At 34.7% G+C, this 23193-nt stretch overlaps 3 protein-coding genes across 8 annotated transcripts in view; 2 read left to right on the top strand and 1 right to left on the bottom strand.

Annotated features, from left to right (window-relative positions):
* LOC128987109 (organic cation transporter protein-like) overlaps positions 1-16806 on the top strand; it is a 41472-nt gene extending 24666 nt beyond the window's left edge. For all 6 annotated transcript variants that reach the window (XM_054407809.1, XM_054407811.1, XM_054407808.1 and 3 more), the window contains 10 exons: positions 4485-4718; positions 5395-5566; positions 6137-6240; positions 7496-7650; positions 8499-8667; positions 10033-10156; positions 11763-11913; positions 12278-12460; positions 13601-13785; positions 16568-16806. In XM_054407809.1, coding sequence (XP_054263784.1) covers positions 4489-4718; positions 5395-5566; positions 6137-6240; positions 7496-7650; positions 8499-8667; positions 10033-10156; positions 11763-11913; positions 12278-12460; positions 13601-13785; positions 16568-16747 — 1653 coding nt within the window. In that variant the 5' untranslated portion in view covers positions 4485-4488 and the 3' untranslated portion in view covers positions 16748-16806. The remainder of the gene's footprint in view (positions 1-4484; positions 4719-5394; positions 5567-6136; positions 6241-7495; positions 7651-8498; positions 8668-10032; positions 10157-11762; positions 11914-12277; positions 12461-13600; positions 13786-16567) is intronic.
* On the bottom strand, positions 1060-3405 carry LOC128987113 (uncharacterized). The gene is made up of 4 exons (XM_054407820.1): positions 3271-3405; positions 2724-2885; positions 1729-1881; positions 1060-1273 (listed from the first exon to the last, which is right to left on the bottom strand). Exons 1-4 carry the CDS (start codon positions 3346-3348, stop codon positions 1103-1105), a joined length of 564 nt encoding a protein of 187 aa, XP_054263795.1. The 5' UTR covers positions 3349-3405; the 3' UTR covers positions 1060-1102.
* A 287-nt stretch (positions 16807-17093) lies between the features above and the next one.
* On the top strand, positions 17094-22952 carry LOC128984884 (organic cation/carnitine transporter 2-like). The gene is made up of 3 exons (XM_054404253.1): positions 17094-17145; positions 19747-19931; positions 22714-22952. The coding sequence occupies exons 1-3, from the start codon at positions 17094-17096 to the stop codon at positions 22891-22893; spliced, it is 417 nt and encodes a 138-aa protein (XP_054260228.1). The 3' UTR covers positions 22894-22952.
* Positions 22953-23193: the final 241 nt, after the last annotated feature.

The following is a 23193-nucleotide window of genomic DNA, read 5'->3' as shown; positions in this document are numbered from 1 at the left end:
TCCTATAACGCTAAACTCTAGCTCGGGATGTTTAACTCATTACTTCATGCTAAGCTTAGAGGGTTACGGCATCATCACTTAGATAAAATATATTGGTGATGGAGAGGATTTGAACCTGGGACCTCGGTGACCGAAGCTCCACACTCTACCACTAAACCAATGTGCTCCCCAATAAATAAAATATTAGTCTGTACATGCAATAATTACTATATTTCATGTAAAGAGAATATCAAATGTAATTACTCCAATTTTATTCCTGAAATGAACCTTTTTGTAATAAAGAACCCAACTTCTGTGTCCAACAAAGTATCTTCAGAGCTGTATGGTAATGCAGCCCAGAAACATTTAATCAATGAACAATAGATTCATTTGTGACCAGGAAATGACTGTTAACCTTGACTTTGGTTAGTTTTGGTTGTCTTGTCTTGTCCCACCGTGCTTCAAGGAATTTGTTGAAAACACAATCTTTATAAATTCATCATTTGAATTCTAAATTCCTACAAAATATATCTGTAACCATATGATCATTTCTACTGTTATTCTGACTTGTTCAACAACAGACAATTCTCATTTTTTTACTATGGACCTTGCTTCTGTTTGTCTTGCATTCACCGGGAACCGGGATCTTTTTAAGATTTACTTTTCACCATTGACAAGCACTGGTTTCATTTACAGCAAACTTTTATTTTGACGCAAACCTTTTTAAAGCATACTTGGCTTAATTTGGATAGCCATTTGAAATTAGTTTATTAACACTCAGTCTCACAGCTAAGTTAGGAGTTTTCCGTTGTAATCAACAGTTCATTACATAGATTTCAGAGCTTCAGTTTTGAATATATTCATGACACACTATTTACACTTTTTAGTGGTGTTTTATCATTAAAGAAGTACTCAAATGTTCTGGAATACTGTTGCATTTCCTAATTATAAATTTACTTAATTTATCCTCGACTTTCATCAATTGACTTGGATCCTCAGTTCTCAGTTACAGTTTCCCATTTTATAAACTTAAATTAAAAAGTGGTAATCAATAAATAGACAACTAGCTATCCATAGCTATCTATTTATTTTGTTGTACTTATAAAATTACACATTGGATGTTTCATTCAGTTTCTTCTGCCATGGGGATGATTTCTGCACGAAAGTCTGTACATCCAACGTTTTCTTTTTTGTGGTAAAAATTGACTTTGGCTCGATACTCTCCGTAGGTTAGAGTTTTGGCTTGGGTGAACTTCCATCCTGTCACATTGTTACAGTCAAAAGTGTAGTTACCCTGGAAAAAGATTAGACAAATTTCAAAATTTTACTATACCTCCAGCAAGGCGTCATCCAACATACTCATTTTTCTAGTTTCATACTCATATTCTAGTTGCGTAAAAGAGCCGCTTTAATAAATGGCCCCAGAGGCGCAAGAGGTTACAAGGTTGGTTGGGGACGCTTCCCAACCAGAGAGAGAAAAATTCCTCCGCAATGAAGAGTGAAGGGGGGCACAATTATCTCTATAGCATAGACATACAAACTGCGGGCCTTCGTACATTCATCTTAAATATGATGATTCAAAAGAATCAAATAATACACTGTAATGAAAGACCTATTCTCCCCCCCATCCTCAATCTATTTGTATCCCTCTAGTATTTGAGAAGTGGGTGTGTTCATCACTACCATTACTATTGAGAATACATCTTTAAATGCTACTAAGTAAAATAGGCAAATAGCTAATTCTCTTACTGGTGGAATCGGACAAGTTACATTTTCAATCTTTAACATTTTAAACCATTTTGGGAATAATCTTTTTTTATCTGAGCAAGCCTTTTTGTTATTGAAGGTAATGAATCTTTTCCAACCGCCTGTGCTTCCTTTGACAAACAACTCCCAAGTTTCCTGAAAATAATCATATATGTTAACAAAACATATTTTTGTGGAACAGACAGAATAATGAGTACGGTAGGTAAAAATATTAAATCTTATGTAAAAGGAAAGTATTCTAAGAACAAATATCCTTAGCGGATGTTACGTCAACAAATATTTCCTTTACTCACAACACTTAGTTTTATAACTATAAAACATGGAATAGTTATCACCACATTCAAAGTTATTATACTGTTAATTATGAACCTTTTGTGCCACTAGGTTGTGCTGATTTAAATTGCTAAATTCTATAAAATACGGCAACTTTTAACCAATTCAAACTGATACACGACTTATATTGTATGGCATCTTTTACTTATAATTCTGTGTATTGCCTTCTGGATCACTTTAAAAATTATCTACAAGAGGTTTTAAGTTACATATTTCTGTCCAAGTTAGTAATCCACAAGTCTTCTATTTAGCTACCGGTTTCGATGTCTATGATATTTCCAGCTTGGAAATGATGCCATTGATGTCATACCGGTAGCCATATAAGTGACTTGTAGATTACTTGGACAGAAAAAGGTGACTTTACTTCATGAAGTAAAGTTCATCTTTTATGTCACATATTCACTTCAGATAGGAAAACTAAGACAATTAAATTTTAGATTATAGTGAACTTAAGTGCATTCAAGTAATTTCTTGTTTGATAAAATTGGATACAACTAGTTCATATAGATGTCTACATCTGAAAGTCAACAGTGACACCTAAAAGACAATGCTCAATTATTTTCAACATTTTTGTCAAGTATTTAGAGTTACCAAGAATACTCTTTGAAACTAAAGCCATTATAACTATGAGGGTGAATACTTACTCGCATGTCGTCACTTAAACCGTAGGGAAGAGCATATAATCCGCTCACACAAGCATGGGTTCGATTACTCTTCAACATTCTTGTATGAATAAATCCCATCTGTTTGGTATCATTTCGCCTCTCACAAGGTTCCATGTACGTCATCTTTATGTCATAGTTTCCCTAAAACAGACACAATTGTTACCCAATAACTTTGTCACATAAATGTTTTAGATCATAGTAAATCTACGAAATTTTATGACGTCTTCAAGAATTTTTTTAATGTCCCATCTTACATGTCCTAGAATCCTTTAGTCAGGAATTTTTTCAGGCCAGACCTAGAGGGTTGTCACTTAGATAAAACCCATTGGTGATTGGCTGCATTTAAACCTGGGACCTCTGGTACCAAAGTCCCATGTTTTACCTTCATTACTAAAACTTTACTCAAAAAATAAATCACATAACATTTTCAAACTATTCACAGACATAAACACATTCATAAATTCCTCAACAATCTACCAACTTATAAATAATAAACAGCCGATATTAGTGAAACATCAATACTTACTGATTGCTGTTTATTCTCTCCATGGCAGAAACTTATCATAAGCACAGTTATAACCAACAGTTGAAATATTATGAACATTGTTGAAACAGCTGACAGCAGGAAGAGGACAATGTTGGTTAGTCAGTTGTGTTCATTGTTTTATCTTCTGAATCTATGCAGCCACTATTACAATGCATTTATCAAGCGGCAATCTCTAGCAGGATGAAATTGTTATTTGCTTTTAGCTGAAAGTACAAAAATATGTCAAATAACAGCACTTAATATATTTACACTTATACTGTTTACTCACAAGACAGTAAATACATATAAAAGATGGTAAGCGGTGATCGATTTCAATTGGACACTCCAATCATCATCAGACCTAATAGGCGAATGATAAATATACTTGCTTTTAGATCAATATAATTTATAATATTTTTAGCACACTTTTTAGCATAATATCAATACTGTGATCATGTTCAGTCAGATATTCCATCCAATCAGAGCCAATATGTAAAATATATTCTAAATAGATTTTACATACTTTTCAATTATGTATAAAGATTGATTATTTTCTTACGCCACTGAATCAGTCATTTAGTGATAACTGATGTTGCACCTTAGAGTAAGATTTTGTCATAACAATTGCATTGAATAAATAGGCTTTATGCTACACTCCAGTATTATTTGAGTTTGTCCTTGGGTATTAGTCTAATGGCTGCAGGGAACATAATTAAATCAATATGTAAATCGTTACTTGCAAATCACCTATTGTGTCTGATAATGGTTAGTGTCAAATCAAAATCAACCACCACGTTCAAAATCTTTCATACGTATATGTGTAATATTATCTTTCTACAACAGTATAAGTGTAAATGCATACCATAGCTCAGTGGTTATTTATAGTGCTTGCCTATAGTAATCAGAAGGTTGCCGGTTCAACCCTGAGAAAAGTGTAGCTTTTTGATGCCTCAAAACTGAGCCCAGCTGTCCTTGATCATTGGGCTTTCAATAAATGGCCCTGACTAATGAAACAGCTGGTCTTAGTGAGTAACAAATCTACACCATCACACTCCATTCCACACTCATCCTTCAATCATATCTTGGGACATTTACCCACATAGGTGGAGCCCCATCTCAAATGGTAATGGTAGTGTTATTAGACATATGTTTATTTGTCTATTCCAAAATGATTATATAATGCTTGGATAAATCTTATTTTACTGTTGTTACAGTGAGATGCCACATGAGGCAGTCGAGAGTCTTGACAGAGCTCTAGAGAAAGTCAATCAAAGGAAGCTATGGCTGCTGTCTATGTTCCTGTTGACCAGCAGTCCCGGAGTGTTCAATGCTTACCACATAATGGCGTCTCTCTTCCTCTCCCACATTCCACCGCATTGGTGTCAGGTAGAGGAACTGACGACGGCCAACTGGACGAGTGAACAGATCAGAAACATTAGTAGTCCGGGGTGAGTAATGTTATCTCTTTTGAAATGTGTCCATGTTTGGCTAAGTTTGTAAATTTACATAGTGAAATGTAAGAATCTTGGTTAAAGGATGATCAGTGAAGAAAGAATGTAAATTTTAATAAAGTCATCAAAGATTTACCTGGTCGTAGCCTTATAATTCTTTCAAACTTGCAATTTAATTGGATTTTTGTTGAGTGTCACAAAGTACTCAATACATCTGTAACTACGTCACACTTTTTGTTTGGTTGTAGCACGGAATGTTTGGCCTGATTGTTCTGCTGACAAAAGGTTCATTATTCCGTGTGACGTATGACCGAGATGAGTGGGACGATCAGTGGGATGTTAGATTCAAAGAGCGGGAGGGGTCTAGAATTGCGAGCTCGCGGTTGCGGCTCTACGTGTTCTTTCTCTCCCCGCAGTTGTCCTCCGGGCGTTAACATGTCTCGTTTGTTGTTTAAATTCCATTTTGTAAAAATTAGTTATCAACAAGCAGTAAATTATTCAGAATCAACTTTGGTCAAACAATGAATCAAGTATTCAAATCTTGACCCAGCCTGCCGTTGAATTTCCTTCCTTCCCCATTGGTTGTCACAATATAGATTCCATTAAGCTATAAATTTAACAAACACGTGATACTAGTGAATACAGTAGATTATTTCAAGACGTTTTTGTTTAGTGGGTCGACAGAGTCCAGCTGCTCTGTTATAGGCTGGAACTATACACAGTTAGCAGACATGGGCTACGAAGCTGCCTTAGAGTATGTGAAATCTCACACTCTTCCTCCAGCTAGTCCTTGTATAAACTACTCTTACGATGAAGACGTCCCTCATTCGTCTACGGTGACGGAGGTAAGAGAAAGTCATCAGAAAGCATGATCTGATCAGTCAAAGAGAAGTAAGGTACAGAGAAAACATTCAATGGTACTGCACTATGTGCTATTTGAAACTGTGTGGTGTCTAGCACTATTCTGTGGTGTCTAGGTCAATGTCCAATACTGCCCTCCTTGCCATCATGTACTACAACGCTCACGCTGGAGGAAGGTCCTGTACCTTCTGGACAAATAGCTTGTTGATTTCAAAAAAAGTGTTCCAACGTAATCCACTTAATGAGGACGAATTGGCTAAATTAATTGATTCTCTCAAAAATAAAAACTCTTACGGATATGATAAGATACCAATAAAAGTTATAAAATTTTCAAAAAATCCATTGATAAAGCCTTTATTACACCTGATAAATTCATCCCTCTTTTCTGGCATCTTCCCGTACAAATTAAAGATTTCTAAAATCATTCCAAATTACAAAAAAGGGAAAGAACTTAATGTCAAAAATTATCGTCCAGTGTCATATCTCCCTTATATCTCAAAAGTTTATAAAAAGTCTAGAATATTGATTGGTTTCGACAAACTGTTTCTTTGCAGTGGGATCTTGTGTGTGACAGACTGCCTCTCAAGTCCAACGTTCAGTCGTCCATTGCACTCGGGAAGTTTGTCGGAGGATTTCTCTTTGGATTTATAGCTGACAAGTGAGTTTTGTTGTTTCTTTAGCTACAAAACCTAATGTCAACTTTTAAATTTACTTTTTTTAACTAAACGTAGACTGTGTTTTAATTTACTTAAGTCCATCAACAATACTTTTGATTGGGGTTTTGTGTAACAGCTGCTCTCAAAACATATTCTATATGACCAGCTGGTTACTTCAACTTATGGACGAATACAAGTTCAGCTGGAGGTGATAATCACAACAAAATAATTGGACTATGACGGTATAGCTCTGCTGATTGAGTATAATTAAGCAAATGCCCGTGGAAATGTTTAATGGAAATTCTCTATCTGAATTGAGTACAGTCAAATTCAACAATCAACCTTACAAGGTTTTCAGTTCAGTATTAAAGTAATTAAAAGTTTTGTAATTTCTTTTTGTGGTAGGTAGCCCTGAGTGCCAGTCTTTTAAGGGCATCAAATTAAAAAACAGTTTTAATATTTTTACTTTGTTCACAAAAAGTAGGTGGTTTGATGGGGATTGCCCCCCCCCCCCCCCACTTGTTGCTTATAGTATATGTTGCAGTTGATTAAGGTTGGCAAACCTCATCTGTTAAGCTATCGTTTTAAAGGAAGGATCAAGTGGAGGAGATAGATTTGTCCCTAAAACCGCCTAACGGAATACAGTTAGCTAAACAACAAAAACACAAAGATTTCAATAAGTGTTTTATCTCAAAATGGTGTTAAAATCAGTGTTTAGCTTTACTTTTAATAACAAATTGTTTGAGGGGAATGAGCCCAAAGCTTTTAGCATCCGAGGGCGCTATTTACCTTACACCTGGGCCTGGGACTTTTTCTGAGTTAAAATAGCTGCTATCCTCCCTTATTTTCCAAAAATTATAGTTCTATCAATTGTCAAAGGTACAGTAGAAACCCTCATTTCCTCTGACCATGGCAGGACCAGTCCATGGCCGGAACGGCAAAAAGGTTGGATATCGGGAAGAGCATATCTTGTGGTTCTGGCAAAACCGGCAATTGACTCATACCACTGTGGCTACACCCGTGATTGGTCTTTCAGTTAACCCGAAAACTTTCTTGGCGTTATCGCCCCAAATAGGTAACAACAAGACGGTTGGACATTAGGTCTGATATCAAGAGGAGTCAGTTAGGCCGAGGTCCAACTTGAGGGGTTCTACTGTAACATCTAGTTAAAGGATTTAGTTGGTTCATGTTATAATTTGACTGTAATCTCAAATGTAAGTAGTAACCTCAGTTGAATGAACGTAGGTAATGTCATAGGTATGGACGTAAGAGCAGTTTCGTCTTGGCTTGTCTAACCTACGTGGTGACTGGTCCACTGGCAGCGTTCGCTCCGTCCTATTGGCTCTTCATAGTCGCAAGGTTTTTCATCGGCACCGCAGGATCTGGCTGTTACGAGTCAGCATACACCCTGTGTAAGTAGAATATTGTTACGTGTTTGATGAAGGATTAGACATATTTTTAAATTGAGTTTTAACTGCAATAGTTTTTAACCATAAAAAAGTAGGTTGTTAAGAATCTTTAATTTAAGATAATTTGTTGTTTTATAAATATGAATCATTGATCATCCTGTTACCCATGAAAAGAAGTACCATTGGTTACAGCAATACACAAAGTACTTAACAACTAAATTTAAACTAGATATATAATCTTTATCAAATGCTGAATCTTTGTCAAATATTCTGAACTGAATGTTTGCTGTTGTTTATAAACTGAATGATGTTCAACCCTGATTTAAAATTTTAGTGTCGGCTGCTAGACTTTTAAATTTCTAAAAAACGTAAACCCAAAATTAAAACTATGACTTTGACATTCTTTTCATTGGTTTTGAAATTACATGTTTTGTGCAAGGTTGAGGTATTATTAATTTGTGAAAATTTTGTGGGCTTCACTCACCTTTGTATCTGGTGATATCCAGGACTCGTCATTTGATAAGACCCACACAAATCACACGCAATCGTCCTTTGAATCAAGTCCGAGGTTTTGCAGAACCAGTGGAATTTCCCGCTTTTTCAGGGGGGGGGGACTTTATTTTTAACCCGCATAACCACTTAAATGATGTTCTCAATAACTCTTTTCTATTTTTTTTTTCTTAGTACTTTTCAATTAACTGTTTTCTTCTAACTTCTAACTCAACCCCTGATATTTCCTAGTCTCAAATCTGCCACATTTATCTTTATTCCTCTAGGTTTTACCACTTCCCTCAACTGTTGTGTATTATTCCTGTCATCTGGTTTTATCCTATTTATGTCTATGTTTCCAGTGACAGAGTTGGCCAGTAAAGATAGAAGAGCCATGTTGGGTTGTGTCTACAACATGTCATATCCTTTCGGTTACATCACTTTATCATTGATCGCCTTAATGTTTCCCGCGTGGAGAACATTGCAGTTAGCCGTCTCGCTTCCCATGCTTCTTCTTCTTTTCCATTGTTGGTGAGTTTATGGATAGTGTCAGCATAAAAAAGTACTATAGTTGTTGTTCATTTCGTTTTCTTTCACAGTAATTTTCAGAAATTTTGAAAACCACACAATGAATTACTTTCCTTAGTTATCAATTTTAGGTTTGGTAATCTGGTAAAGTGTTTATACAGTGTAGGCAATTGCATATTCTAGCTTTAAAAAGTCAAGAAAGTATGTTAAAAAAAAAGGTGAATTAGTTTTTTTTAACTTGTGTAACAATTCTTAGTGCTGTTATATTATTTTTTTAAGTTTTGTATATTTCTGGCGAGAGTAAGGAATATTTAGGTATTTTTTTTATCAGCTTGTACATAAACCATTTGAGTCCCACGGATAGTTCAATTGTTTATGCATAATTTCCACCTTCATATTATGAACAAAACAAATTCAGGTTAGTTAAAACAAGTTTTAAGACGATACTGAGTTAAGATGAGTATAAATTAGCCAAATCCTGATTTCAGATGCAACTTACAAAGGATCTGCCCATCCCATAAATTTCCAACCGATACATCCGCTGTTTATTTTAGATGTGTCCTTCTCTTTCCAAGCTCTGCCACAACAGGTCAACAAATGAATTGCACCTTGGGCTGAGACGGGATTCACACCTCCGAATTAACTGTTTAAAAACGTTGCTAGGAACACAATTTTTTTTTGTCCTACGACACCCGAGACAGAGAACTCGGAATCATTGTTCACATTAGTTCAGGCTAGACCTAGTGGTTGCAGTATTATCACTTAGATCAAATCCATTAGTGATTTGGCGGGATTTGAACCTGAGACCTCAGGGACCGAAGTATGCTTTATCGCTAGACCAGCTTGGTTCCAGGGAACACAAAGCCTTTACCGTTAGTAACACCTTAGTAAAGTTTATCGTTGTTAAGGGTCTCTCTGGGATTGTGACATACTCTTCTCCTTTTGTGATGGGAACATCATTGTCATTTCCCACGATCGTGCAAAAAATATTGAACATCTACCATGGTCACGGGAACATTATCATCGTCTTTCAGGATTGGGCGCAACAAATAAATGTCAGTTAATCAAATAATTAATGTGGTCATTTATGCTACTCAGATAATCACACCTTTTTTACTGATTCAACCATGGTCCTACTACCGTAGGGGGACAGATTAGCAGGATTGTCCTGTATATCTTTAGGGCTCAAAGAACCAAATATTTTCGCTGTTGACACTTATTATTATGGTTAGAATTTTAAGTAATATCTTAAATAGTTGTATTTCAAAAGTCTAATGCGTGGATTGCACTGATGCCTTTGTGTATTGATGGAATCACATGGATAAGTTGTTCATTAGTATATGTGTGACGGAGTTGTAATATGGTCAGGTTACTACCAGAATCTCCGCGATGGCTGATGACTCAGGGAAGACAAATTGAAGCTTGGGCCGTCGTCAAGTCCATTGACGCTTCCGTCGTCCCTCCGACATTTGAAAACATCACCAATATCCAGGTAATGTGACATACGATTCAATTTTCAATTTAAATATATCTGTATTCAACAAATACAGTTTAGTTTAACAACAATTAATTGACAAATAACTATGTATTATATCATAAAAATAAATAAAAAAAATACAAATTGTGAAATAGTTAGGTAGGTGTAGGTGTAGGTGTAGGTAGAGTATGTGTGTGGTAGTTAGGTTTCCTGTTGAGGAGCTACTAAAATCAATAATACCTTCTGGAGAACAAAAACAAATAATATATTGCATAAAAATGAAGCCCAAATAGAAATTAAAGGAAAACTTCTAATGAAAGCTTAAAACACATTGAAATAAATCTTCTTCTAAGGCCGGTTTCACAAGAGCCAAAAACGTGCCAAAATCATCGGCAGAAACGCGCCACTGGCAGCGCTCAATCGTGTGGGACCTTTCAGATGGCAAAAGCATGATTCTGCAAATTCCATCAGTTTATCGCCATTTCATACCGCACCTCCCTGAAATAAACCAAAACACCAGTCTGCTTAGAAAGACTACGAGTGCAGTTTAGGGCTACAATGGACAATGAAGAAGGCTTATTTTTTATAAAGCTTCTTCATGCGGTACGACGTCATAGAGTAATTATTTGAGTAATCTTTACATTCTTGGTCCCACAACACTGGCCTACACCCTACTTCTAGGATAAAACGGTCTGTGTCAAAGTCAGACATAACTTAATGTTATAAAAGTAAAAAAAAAAAAACAGAACAAAACAGGGTGACTGGTTGTTTTGACTGTCTGAGTGGCAATAACCAGCTACAAACGCCAAAATTGTCGAGGACAGAGCCACTGCAGGCCATTGCAGCGCGTTCTAGCGTCAAACGCAAAAAGACGCCACTTCGTGTGAAAGGCACGCCACGTTCCAATGTTAAGTGAATGGGGCTCTTCTTGTCTGCGTCAGGTTGCGTTTCTCGCGCGACAAGCGTGCCACAACAGTCAGAAGCGGCGTTCCGCGATTGTCGGGCGTTTTGTGGCTCGTGTGAAACCGGCCTAAAGATCTAATAAGAGAATCAAATTGATAAATAGGTACAATAAACTGCAGTACCGAAAAATAAAAAACAAGAGAACATCATCTTGAAAGAACCATAGAAAAAACTTCAGGAAAAATAAAGAGCCATCCACTGCTTTAACTTGTTCACAAATGTTTTAGAATTAGATCTTAAACAAATATCATTCGAAACTGAACCCAGCTCTGTACCTTCATATTCATTGGACTTAAAAAAATTAGTCAGTAAACATCTCATTCAGGCAACGCTCATTCTTCACTCACCTTTGCCTTGAAAACCCACACCCTGGGTAATGCCTGGGGTTCTGGCATTATCGTAATTAAATCTAAAATATCTTTTTTCTGGATATTTATTTATAGTTTAGCACATTTAACATGTTATGAAACACTCCAAGACAGTTCTGAATATTTAAACATCAAGTTTGTGTTTTATAGGATCAATGATGTTATTTAAAATTCTTTTTTGACTTCTTTTCAGGATTTTTATCGCACTCTTAAATGTTGATAACAGTTATTTCAACACAAATGATCAATTTAAGTGTCCTGTAATATTGTTTGAACGCACTTTTTTCCAGGGAGAGGAAGGCCCATATGTTCCCTTGTTTAAGAGGATTTTAGATGGGATTAGGAAACTGTTTGCGTTGTTTGGCACAAAGGAACTTTGTAGACGAATCTGCATCTCTTACTTCACTTGGTTTGTTGCTGCATTGTCTTACTACGTTCTGGGTGAGTTGCTCTTAATTATTTTTGTATTTGGTGCTAATTTGTTTTCAATCTCCAAAATTGTGTCTTCTTTTAGGGACATTTTTGTCTGTTTATGTGTTTATTTAACAACGAGTTTTGTCAGTCTAAATTTCAGATGAGACATGAGCGTACATGTTTTTGTTTTCTCAGAAAAATTAAATATTTTAGGCGAGTTTATGTTGTTGAAGCTATTATGGTAGATATGTTTAGTAAAAGAGAATGGAAATACAATATAACTAAACATATTTTCAAACATTTTTTGGGCGTTCTTTTTGTAATCAGAAGCAGTCTTGCCTTTAAAAAAATTAAATGCATTCACAAAATAAAACTAAAAACTATTTGGCAGCCTTGAATGCTGACAACTTCTCGTCCAATCGCTACGTGTACCTCGCGTTGGCAGGCTTGGTGGAAGCTCCATCATATGTTCTGCCACTCCTGATACTCATGTTTCTGGGCCGCAAGTCAACGGCAGCGCTTCTTTTCCTACTGTCTGGGTTGGCTCTCATATCCATTTTACTCATACCTCAAGGTAAGTGTCCTTAAAGCACATGAAGTAAAAAAAAAAAAAACTTTGAATTCTCAATCAATAAAATCTTTATTCAGAACGTACAGATAAATCATACATGAATGCGTCATTATGTTATTTTTAAATAACATAAAGGAATATATTACATAAAGTTAAAAGATTTTTATAATAGCAGTTTTTAGATAAAATAAATACATTACTTAAAGTTAGATAAAATAAATACTTAAAGTTAGATAAAATAAATACATTACTTAAAGTTAAGAAAATCATCCAGACTATAAAAAGAATTTCGTATTAAAAATTGTTTCAGTTTCTTTTTAAATTTAATTGTGCATTACTCCTTCCTAATGCTATCTGGGAGTTGATGGATAAATTTAATGCATATATACTGAGGACTTTGCTTATATTTTGCTTTTTTATGATTTTTAATTGTGAAATTTTGTTTATATCTAGTATTGTAATTGTGGATATCCTGTTGTCGCTCTAATTTTGATTTATTATTTTTTACATAAAGAATTGTTTTATAGATATATAAACACAGAACTGTTAAAATTTCCAAATCTTTGAAATATTTTCTTAAAGAATTTTTGCTAGAGGTTCTTTATAAATTTAGGATGTGTCTAATAACTTCCATTTGTAATAATAAAATTTTTTTTGAATTTTTATTTACCATCAATACCATAATTTTTAAGCTTATTTATTAAGGTAGGATGGTGAACACTATCAAAGGCTTTAGACAGGTCTAAAAAAGCTCCAATAATACAGTTATCTTTATCCAAATTCTCTAAAATTGTAAAGCCAGTTTTTTACTCTGAACTCACTATCAAGTTTGGAAGCTGAGGAAGGCGCTTAATAATTGAAAACTCCACATTTCAGCTACCCTATGCCTTGAACTAAGTCTAGGAAAAATTGAGGAATATATAGAGGTAAAAATTAAAAGTGATAACGTTATATGTTAGGCATTCAACACTGTCTCATACATCATTCAGTGTGTTTTATGTGTCTTCTGTGTGTTTTTCTATGGCCTACCTGTTTTCCCTCTAAGGTAAGCTGCAATCCCTTCATTCAAGTAAAATTCCTGACCTAGATCCTTTCCATGAACAAAACTGACCAGTCGCTTTATCATTCCGTGTTTTTCCTCAGAGAACAAGCTGCTGATCCTAGTGGTCGCGTTGCTGGGAAGGTTCGCTGATTCTGCCGTGTTTGCTGTCATCATCCTCCACACGTCGGAGTTGTTCCCAACCTCCAACCGCAACACAGCTATTGGTACTTCACTTGCTGTGTCGCAATTGGGCTCTATCTCAGCTCCCTACGTTGTGGACATTCTGGTAAGTTTAGGACAGTTAGCATTTTTAATCCTCTCGTAACGCTTAAAGGCACTTACAGACATAGTTGTCTCCTATTTTATCCTCATATGGATATTTTTTTGTTTGAAGTTCATTTATGTTGATGGTAAATTTAGGTTATTAGTGAAATTATTGATGAGAAAGTCTATCATGATGTTAAAAATGTTTTACATCGTTTCAGAATCTAGAATCTGATCCCATCCTCACATTAGAAAATCCCTATAACACACCACGAACAGACAAACCTAGCCAAAGCTAAAAAATCGTTAAGTATAGCCATAAGATGTATCTGTTGAGTTGTTGTATTTGAGTACTGTTTTTCTTATAGTGTTGCCTGCTATACAGGGTGTCTCAGACCACCCGGCCGGCTTGTATAGCTCCAATATGAAAGCAAATGGAAACCTAATTGCAACTGGAACCCCCTATTTTGACCCCAAGGAATTCAGCTAAATTATTTTCAACCCCAAAAAAGCACCCCAAAGGGCAGATTTTGGGGGGTGGGGGTGGTTTTTGGGAAATTTTCAAATGTAAAGGGGGGTCGTGTTATACCTCTTTTTAAAGGTCCTTTAGTCCTGAGTATTTTAGTGGAAAAAGATTTAAATTATCTTCATCCCTATTTACAGGGTGTTCAAAAACGTACAAAAAATAGACCTTTGAACTACTTTTCACTGTAAAGAGGTGGAATTTCGTGGGGGGTTCAAATTTTGACAACACTTTAATTAATAAATGAGCTTTCAAAAAACTCTGGTTTTAACCCTTTTGCTATCTTTTTACTTATGTTACGCATTTTCAAACTTTTTGAAGTTTCAAAAGCTGTTATCTCAAAAATTTCAAATGGCAACATGGGTTTCATTACAAACTACATTGTAGCCCTTAAAATTTGCTATAATTTTTGTATTTAATGTTTTTTGGTATCTTCATTGGTTAAAGAGATATAACGAAATTAGTGTATTTTAATGTTTTATTAAATGGTATTCAAAGTGTTTGCTGTTGTAAATGTACACCTCTAGGTCTCAATTAAAACAAATCTTGTCTAAAAAAATAAAATAGTACTCAGATTGTTGATCTTGGAAGATTGATAAAGGTAAGAACACAACTACAAATATTCTTAGTTATTTTACAATTCCATGGATCTAATAGTGCTTTGAATGAATAATTAGTTTGAATCAGCATTAATAGCCTACATACCGATGGACTTCTACAAATGCTTAAATTGCCTTCCATTTTGTTCCATGCAAACCCCAACTCTGTTTATGCACGTAGTACTTCTTCTCCACTATTATGGTACTGTATTGCTATTTTACTACCGCAGGTGCATTCACCTCTCGTACAGATCCAGTAAGTTATCTAATTTGTAAATTGTAATTTGTAATTTGTAATTTGTTTTATCTGATCAAACGTGACCAGTTTCACGCACACGCTCATTGATTGCATGATGATTTTTTTTTTATTTACCAGTAGCATTTATAGATAGTATTCATTCAAAGCACTATTAGACTTTTGTAAATTATTAAATAACGAAGAATATTTGCAGTTGTGTTTTTTCCTTTATTAATCCTCCAAGTTTAACAATCTGGGTAGCCTAGTATTTTGATTTTTTAACATAATTAGTTTTAATTGAGACCTAGACGTGTACAATTACAACAGCAAATACTTTGAATACCATTTAATAAAACATTAAAATACACTAATTTCGCTATATCTCTTTAACCAATGAAGATACCAAAAAACATTAAATACAAAAATTATAGCAAATTTTAAGGGCTACAATGTAGTTTGTAATGAAACCCATGTTGCCATTTGAAATTTTTGAGATAACAGCTTTTGAAACTTCAAAAAGTTTGAAAATGCGTAACATAAGTAAAAAGATAGCAAAAGGGTTAAAACCAGAGTTTTTTGAAAGCTCATTTATTAATTAAAGTGTTGTCAAAATTTGAACCCCCCACGAAATTCCACCTCTTTACAGTGAAAAGTAGTTCAAAGGTCTATTTTTTGTACGTTTTTGAACACCCTGTAAATAGGGATGAAGATAATTTAAATCTTTTTCCACTAAAATACTCAGGACTAAAGGACCTTTAAAAAGAGGTATAACACGACCCCCCTTTACATTTGAAAATTTCCCAAAAACCACCCCCACCCCCCAAAATCTGCCCTTTGGGGTGCTTTTTTGGGGTTGAAAATAATTTAGCTGAATTCCTTGGGGTCAAAATAGGGGGTTCCAGTTGCAATTAGGTTTCCATTTGCTTTCATATTGGAGCTATACAAGCCGGCCGGGTGGTCTGAGACACCCTGTATAGTCCTCTTTGGTTTTTCTTTTGTGGCCATCTTCTGCTAAGTTTTTGTACTAATCCGGTGATGGTTTATGTACTACGTCCGAGGACGAGATCAGATTTCAGACCCTGCCATGAAAAATTTTTCATGTTGATTGTAATGGGAAACATTTGTAGTGATCATTGAATAAGTAAAAGAAACAGCCCATGGAGTAGCATCTATTGGGTTCACATACTCTTTAAGTGTACTAATTGTTGTTATCTTTAAGATTTTTGGCTCCTGTTTGAACTACTATTGGGTTCTCTGTGTGGTGTTTCTTTTGTGATTTTCTACCTCTCTTGTGTAATTCTATTATGTTTTACGTACTTTCATGTCTGAGGACGGGATCAGATTCCATACCCTGAAATGTCATGTAATGAGAAATGGCTGCAATTATCCCCTAAATAGCATATGTTGGACAATTAGACTTATGTTAATTTCAATGATGTTACAGGGCAAGTATGTGTGGTACATGCCCAGCACACTATGTGGAGGGCTGGCTCTCTGCTCTGTTCTACTGACTCTAGTTCTGCCTGAAACTAGAGGGAAGCCCCTCATGGACACAGTGCAAGATCTCAAAAAAGCTCACCACCAAGATAGAGTTTCTGTCCGGAACTGCTGCACTTTCTCGTGATATTGTGAATTTTCTATGCCAAATGATTTTATTAGTTGATAAATATATTTATATTTTTTTAACAAGTTTTTTAATAGCCTACCTCTCAATTAAGAGTTAAGTGGCAGCGAGTAATTTCCTGCAGAATTAGGAGGTAAGGATTCTCAAGGGTTGAACGGTAAATAATTACAAGAATTGGGAGATTTTGTTAAAATTCCATTCCATAAAAGTGTAAAAGTGTTCATGCAAAAATTCAATATAGTATTTTTGTTATTGCTCCTTGACTAATTATAATGTTACTGGCTGAAAAGGTCATGCCAATTTTAGTATTGGCATGACCTGGATCGTAAATATACTTTAGATTTAAATGTTTATTGTTGATGCAATTGAACTGAAGATTGAGCTTGATCAACATTCAAGTAATTTAAGATGAATGAATGTAAATTCATAAATAAATTCAGATAAATTTCCTAGCAGCCAAAAGGATCTAGAAGTCACTAATGGTGTGTTTCATCTATAGAGTAAAAATAACCACTAGGTGTACAATGCAGTTGTCTGCTTGCAATATTGAGCGGAGCCAGCATATTCAATATCAATGATTTTTTTGCATTTTAAATAGAATGCCTATTTGCAGAGGTATCCAAAGTCAATCATAAGTCAGGATTAAGTGAATGAATCGTCTACTTGCAGGAACCGTATTCTATGTTTCATCTGGTTCTCATAAATTAAATGTCTACTTGCAGTATCCAATGCCAATGATATATTTGGTTCGCATAAATGGAATGCCTATTTACAGATTCTAAAGTCAATAGTACGTATGGTTCACGTAGACGGATTGTTTACTTGTAGTATCCAAACCCAATGGTACATGTAAATGAATAGTCTACTTGCAGTATCCTCAATAAATCAATGGTCCATTTATTTTGTTCACATAAATAAAATGCCTAATTGCAGTATCCGAAGTCAATGGTAGGCTTAGGCCTACTTCTGCTTCACTTATATGGGATGTCTATGTGCAGTATTCAAAGTCAATGATACGTCGGGTTCAAGTCAACGAATTGTGTTATATTTGGTTCACATTAGTGGAATTCCTATTTGTAGACTGCAAATAGGAATTGAACATGTTCCAATCAGATAGATATTCAAAGTCTACATTAATTGCACGTCTTGCTCACATAAAATGCTGTAAGTTATTTACAGATTCCAAACGCAATATGGTGCATCAGCCTAATTCCGGCAACCCTTATTATTGGTTTAAGTCCTGTGGTCCGAATATTACCATTTCAGATTTATACCTTCCCATATGGTTGGTTACATGACTGTGCCAAATTTCCTGCAGATCGCTTAAGCCTGTCAGGTGGAGCCTGACCTGTATTTGTAAAACAAAGGCAGTGAGTGTAGTATAAGAGCTTCGCTTCACTCCGCTCAATAATTTTGATACTGCAAATGAATCATGGTAGGCCTAAGCAATACCTGTATTATTAAAAGGCAATAACGATTATTATTATATTATTATTACCCATTGTATGTAGAATATGCTTTTCTTTATTTTTTTCAATGTATTCTTTCTTCATTATTAAAAAAAGAATCATTTATTTGTACAGAAGACTTATTTGCATTGAACATTCATAAAACTCACCAATTCAATTACCTCAATAACTGTTTACCAGTATTATTGTTGTGAGGGATTGGGGTTAGCCTCACTTAGTATAGGCCTATAACTTAGGTCTAGTTTTATTTTAGCAGTTAAAAGTAAGAAATTGTCGTCAACCACTTTCAAAATTTCCCTATTGTGCAATAAAATTTATCAATACAACTATTTTATTGTCTAAGTTACACCATTTAGTCTTAAACCTTACCTGTAAACCACGTGGTTGTGATTTCATTTCGTAAAACGATTTTGTATTTTTAGCTACAAGAACATTTTTTACAAAGTTTCTTGCAAATCAAGGGCGGTGTGATTTTTGTTGGTATAATTATGCGTCATTATGTTATTTTTAAATAACATAAAGGAATATATTACATAAAGTTAAAAGATTTTTATAATAGCAGTTTTTAGATAAAATAAATACATTACTTAAAGTTAGATAAAATAAATACTTAAAGTTAGATAAAATAAATACATTACTTAAAGTTAAGAAAATCATCCAGACTATAAAAAGAATTTCGTATTAAAAATTGTTTCAGTTTCTTTTTAAATTTAATTGTGCATTACTCTTTCCTAATGCTATCTGGGAGTTGATGGATAAATTTAATGCATATATACTGAGGACTTTGCTTATATTTTGCTTTTTTATGATTTTTAATTGTGAAATTTTGTTTATATCTAGTATTGTAATTGTGGATATCCTGTTGTCGCTCTAATTTTGATTTATTATTTTTTACATAAAGAATTGTTTTATAGATATATAAACACAGAACTGTTAAAATTTCCAAATCTTTGAAATATTTTCTTAAAGAATTTTTGCTAGAGGTTCTTTATAAATTTAGGATGTGTCTAATAACTTCCATTTGTAATAATAAAATTTTTTTTGAATTTTTATTTACCATCAATACCATAATTTTTAAGCTTATTTATTAAGGTAGGATGGTGAACACTATCAAAGGCTTTAGACAGGTCTAAAAAAGCTCCAATAATACAGTTATCTTTATCCAAATTCTCTAAAATTGTAAAGCCAGTTTTTTACTCTGAACTCACTATCAAGTTTGGAAGCTGAGGAAGGCGCTTAATAATTGAAAACTCCACATTTCAGCTACCCTATGCCTTGAACTAAGTCTAGGAAAAATTGAGGAATATATAGAGGTAAAAATTAAAAGTGATAACGTTATATGTTAGGCATTCAACACTGTCTCATACATCATTCAGTGTGTTTTATGTGTCTTCTGTGTGTTTTTCTATGGCCTACCTGTTTTCCCTCTAAGGTAAGCTGCAATCCCTTCATTCAAGTAAAATTCCTGACCTAGATCCTTTCCATGAACAAAACTGACCAGTCGCTTTATCATTCCGTGTTTTTCCTCAGAGAACAAGCTGCTGATCCTAGTGGTCGCGTTGCTGGGAAGGTTCGCTGATTCTGCCGTGTTTGCTGTCATCATCCTCCACACGTCGGAGTTGTTCCCAACCTCCAACCGCAACACAGCTATTGGTACTTCACTTGCTGTGTCGCAATTGGGCTCTATCTCAGCTCCCTACGTTGTGGACATTCTGGTAAGTTTAGGACAGTTAGCATTTTTAATCCTCTCGTAACGCTTAAAGGCACTTACAGACATAGTTGTCTCCTATTTTATCCTCATATGGATATTTTTTTGTTTGAAGTTCATTTATGTTGATGGTAAATTTAGGTTATTAGTGAAATTATTGATGAGAAAGTCTATCATGATGTTAAAAATGTTTTACATCGTTTCAGAATCTAGAATCTGATCCCATCCTCACATTAGAAAATCCCTATAACACACCACGAACAGACAAACCTAGCCAAAGCTAAAAAATCGTTAAGTATAGCCATAAGATGTATCTGTTGAGTTGTTGTATTTGAGTACTGTTTTTCTTATAGTGTTGCCTGCTATACAGGGTGTCTCAGACCACCCGGCCGGCTTGTATAGCTCCAATATGAAAGCAAATGGAAACCTAATTGCAACTGGAACCCCCTATTTTGACCCCAAGGAATTCAGCTAAATTATTTTCAACCCCAAAAAAGCACCCCAAAGGGCAGATTTTGGGGGGTGGGGGTGGTTTTTGGGAAATTTTCAAATGTAAAGGGGGGTCGTGTTATACCTCTTTTTAAAGGTCCTTTAGTCCTGAGTATTTTAGTGGAAAAAGATTTAAATTATCTTCATCCCTATTTACAGGGTGTTCAAAAACGTACAAAAAATAGACCTTTGAACTACTTTTCACTGTAAAGAGGTGGAATTTCGTGGGGGGTTCAAATTTTGACAACACTTTAATTAATAAATGAGCTTTCAAAAAACTCTGGTTTTAACCCTTTTGCTATCTTTTTACTTATGTTACGCATTTTCAAACTTTTTGAAGTTTCAAAAGCTGTTATCTCAAAAATTTCAAATGGCAACATGGGTTTCATTACAAACTACATTGTAGCCCTTAAAATTTGCTATAATTTTTGTATTTAATGTTTTTTGGTATCTTCATTGGTTAAAGAGATATAACGAAATTAGTGTATTTTAATGTTTTATTAAATGGTATTCAAAGTGTTTGCTGTTGTAAATGTACACCTCTAGGTCTCAATTAAAACAAATCTTGTCTAAAAAAATAAAATAGTACTCAGATTGTTGATCTTGGAAGATTGATAAAGGTAAGAACACAACTACAAATATTCTTAGTTATTTTACAATTCCATGGATCTAATAGTGCTTTGAATGAATAATTAGTTTGAATCAGCATTAATAGCCTACATACCGATGGACTTCTACAAATGCTTAAATTGCCTTCCATTTTGTTCCATGCAAACCCCAACTCTGTTTATGCACGTAGTACTTCTTCTCCACTATTATGGTACTGTATTGCTATTTTACTACCGCAGGTGCATTCACCTCTCGTACAGATCCAGTAAGTTATCTAATTTGTAAATTGTAATTTGTAATTTGTAATTTGTTTTATCTGATCAAACGTGACCAGTTTCACGCACACGCTCATTGATTGCATGATGATTTTTTTTTTATTTACCAGTAGCATTTATAGATAGTATTCATTCAAAGCACTATTAGACTTTTGTAAATTATTAAATAACGAAGAATATTTGCAGTTGTGTTTTTTCCTTTATTAATCCTCCAAGTTTAACAATCTGGGTAGCCTAGTATTTTGATTTTTTAACATAATTAGTTTTAATTGAGACCTAGACGTGTACAATTACAACAGCAAATACTTTGAATACCATTTAATAAAACATTAAAATACACTAATTTCGCTATATCTCTTTAACCAATGAAGATACCAAAAAACATTAAATACAAAAATTATAGCAAATTTTAAGGGCTACAATGTAGTTTGTAATGAAACCCATGTTGCCATTTGAAATTTTTGAGATAACAGCTTTTGAAACTTCAAAAAGTTTGAAAATGCGTAACATAAGTAAAAAGATAGCAAAAGGGTTAAAACCAGAGTTTTTTGAAAGCTCATTTATTAATTAAAGTGTTGTCAAAATTTGAACCCCCCACGAAATTCCACCTCTTTACAGTGAAAAGTAGTTCAAAGGTCTATTTTTTGTACGTTTTTGAACACCCTGTAAATAGGGATGAAGATAATTTAAATCTTTTTCCACTAAAATACTCAGGACTAAAGGACCTTTAAAAAGAGGTATAACACGACCCCCCTTTACATTTGAAAATTTCCCAAAAACCACCCCCACCCCCCAAAATCTGCCCTTTGGGGTGCTTTTTTGGGGTTGAAAATAATTTAGCTGAATTCCTTGGGGTCAAAATAGGGGGTTCCAGTTGCAATTAGGTTTCCATTTGCTTTCATATTGGAGCTATACAAGCCGGCCGGGTGGTCTGAGACACCCTGTATAGTCCTCTTTGGTTTTTCTTTTGTGGCCATCTTCTGCTAAGTTTTTGTACTAATCCGGTGATGGTTTATGTACTACGTCCGAGGACGAGATCAGATTTCAGACCCTGCCATGAAAAATTTTTCATGTTGATTGTAATGGGAAACATTTGTAGTGATCATTGAATAAGTAAAAGAAACAGCCCATGGAGTAGCATCTATTGGGTTCACATACTCTTTAAGTGTACTAATTGTTGTTATCTTTAAGATTTTTGGCTCCTGTTTGAACTACTATTGGGTTCTCTGTGTGGTGTTTCTTTTGTGATTTTCTACCTCTCTTGTGTAATTCTATTATGTTTTACGTACTTTCATGTCTGAGGACGGGATCAGATTCCATACCCTGAAATGTCATGTAATGAGAAATGGCTGCAATTATCCCCTAAATAGCATATGTTGGACAATTAGACTTATGTTAATTTCAATGATGTTACAGGGCAAGTATGCGTGGTACATGCCCAGCACACTATGTGGAGGGCTGGCTCTCTGCTCTGTTCTACTGACTCTAGTTCTGCCTGAAACTAGAGGGAAGCCCCTCATGGACACAGTGCAAGATCTCAAAAAAGCTCACCACCAAGATAGAGTTTCTGTCCGGAACTGCTGCACTTTCTCGTGATATTGTGAATTTTCTATGCCAAATGATTTTATTAGTTGATAAATATATTTATATTTTTTTAACAAGTTTTTTAATAGCCTACCTCTCAATTAAGAGTTAAGTGGCAGCGAGTAATTTCCTGCAGAATTAGGAGGTAAGGATTCTCAAGGGTTGAACGGTAAATAATTACAAGAATTGGGAGATTTTGTTAAAATTCCATTCCATAAAAGTGTAAAAGTGTTCATGCAAAAATTCAATATAGTATTTTTGTTATTGCTCCTTGACTAATTATAATGTTACTGGCTGAAAAGGTCATGCCAA

Source organism: Macrosteles quadrilineatus, unplaced genomic scaffold, assembly GCF_028750875.1.
Source record: "Macrosteles quadrilineatus isolate MER2022 unplaced genomic scaffold, UCM_ALF_1.0 Scaffold_2__2_contigs__length_208266976, whole genome shotgun sequence".
Lineage (NCBI taxonomy): Eukaryota > Metazoa > Arthropoda > Insecta > Hemiptera > Cicadellidae > Macrosteles > Macrosteles quadrilineatus.
The sequence above is the reverse complement of the archived record's forward strand: the minus strand, read 5'-3'. Positions and strand labels throughout refer to the sequence as shown.

Bases quoted from the DNA above. Each gene is read 5' to 3' on its own strand.
- LOC128987113 (XM_054407820.1), bottom strand. From the start codon at position 3,348: ATGTTCATAATATTTCAACTGTTGGTTATAACTGTGCTTATGATAAGT. The intron at 1,882-2,723 runs GTAAGTATTCAC...GATTATTTTCAG, and splicing joins GTTTAAGTGACGACATGCGA to GAAACTTGGGAGTTGTTTGT. The intron at 1,274-1,728 runs GTAAGAGAATTA...ATCTTTTTCCAG, and splicing joins TAACTTGTCCGATTCCACCA to GGTAACTACACTTTTGACTG.
- LOC128984884 (XM_054404253.1), top strand. From the start codon at position 17,094: ATGTTTATTGTTGATGCAATTGAACTGAAGATTGAGCTTGATCAACAT. The intron at 17,146-19,746 runs GTAATTTAAGAT...GTTTTTCCTCAG, and splicing joins TGAGCTTGATCAACATTCAA to AGAACAAGCTGCTGATCCTA. The intron at 19,932-22,713 runs GTAAGTTTAGGA...ATGATGTTACAG, and splicing joins CCTACGTTGTGGACATTCTG to GGCAAGTATGCGTGGTACAT.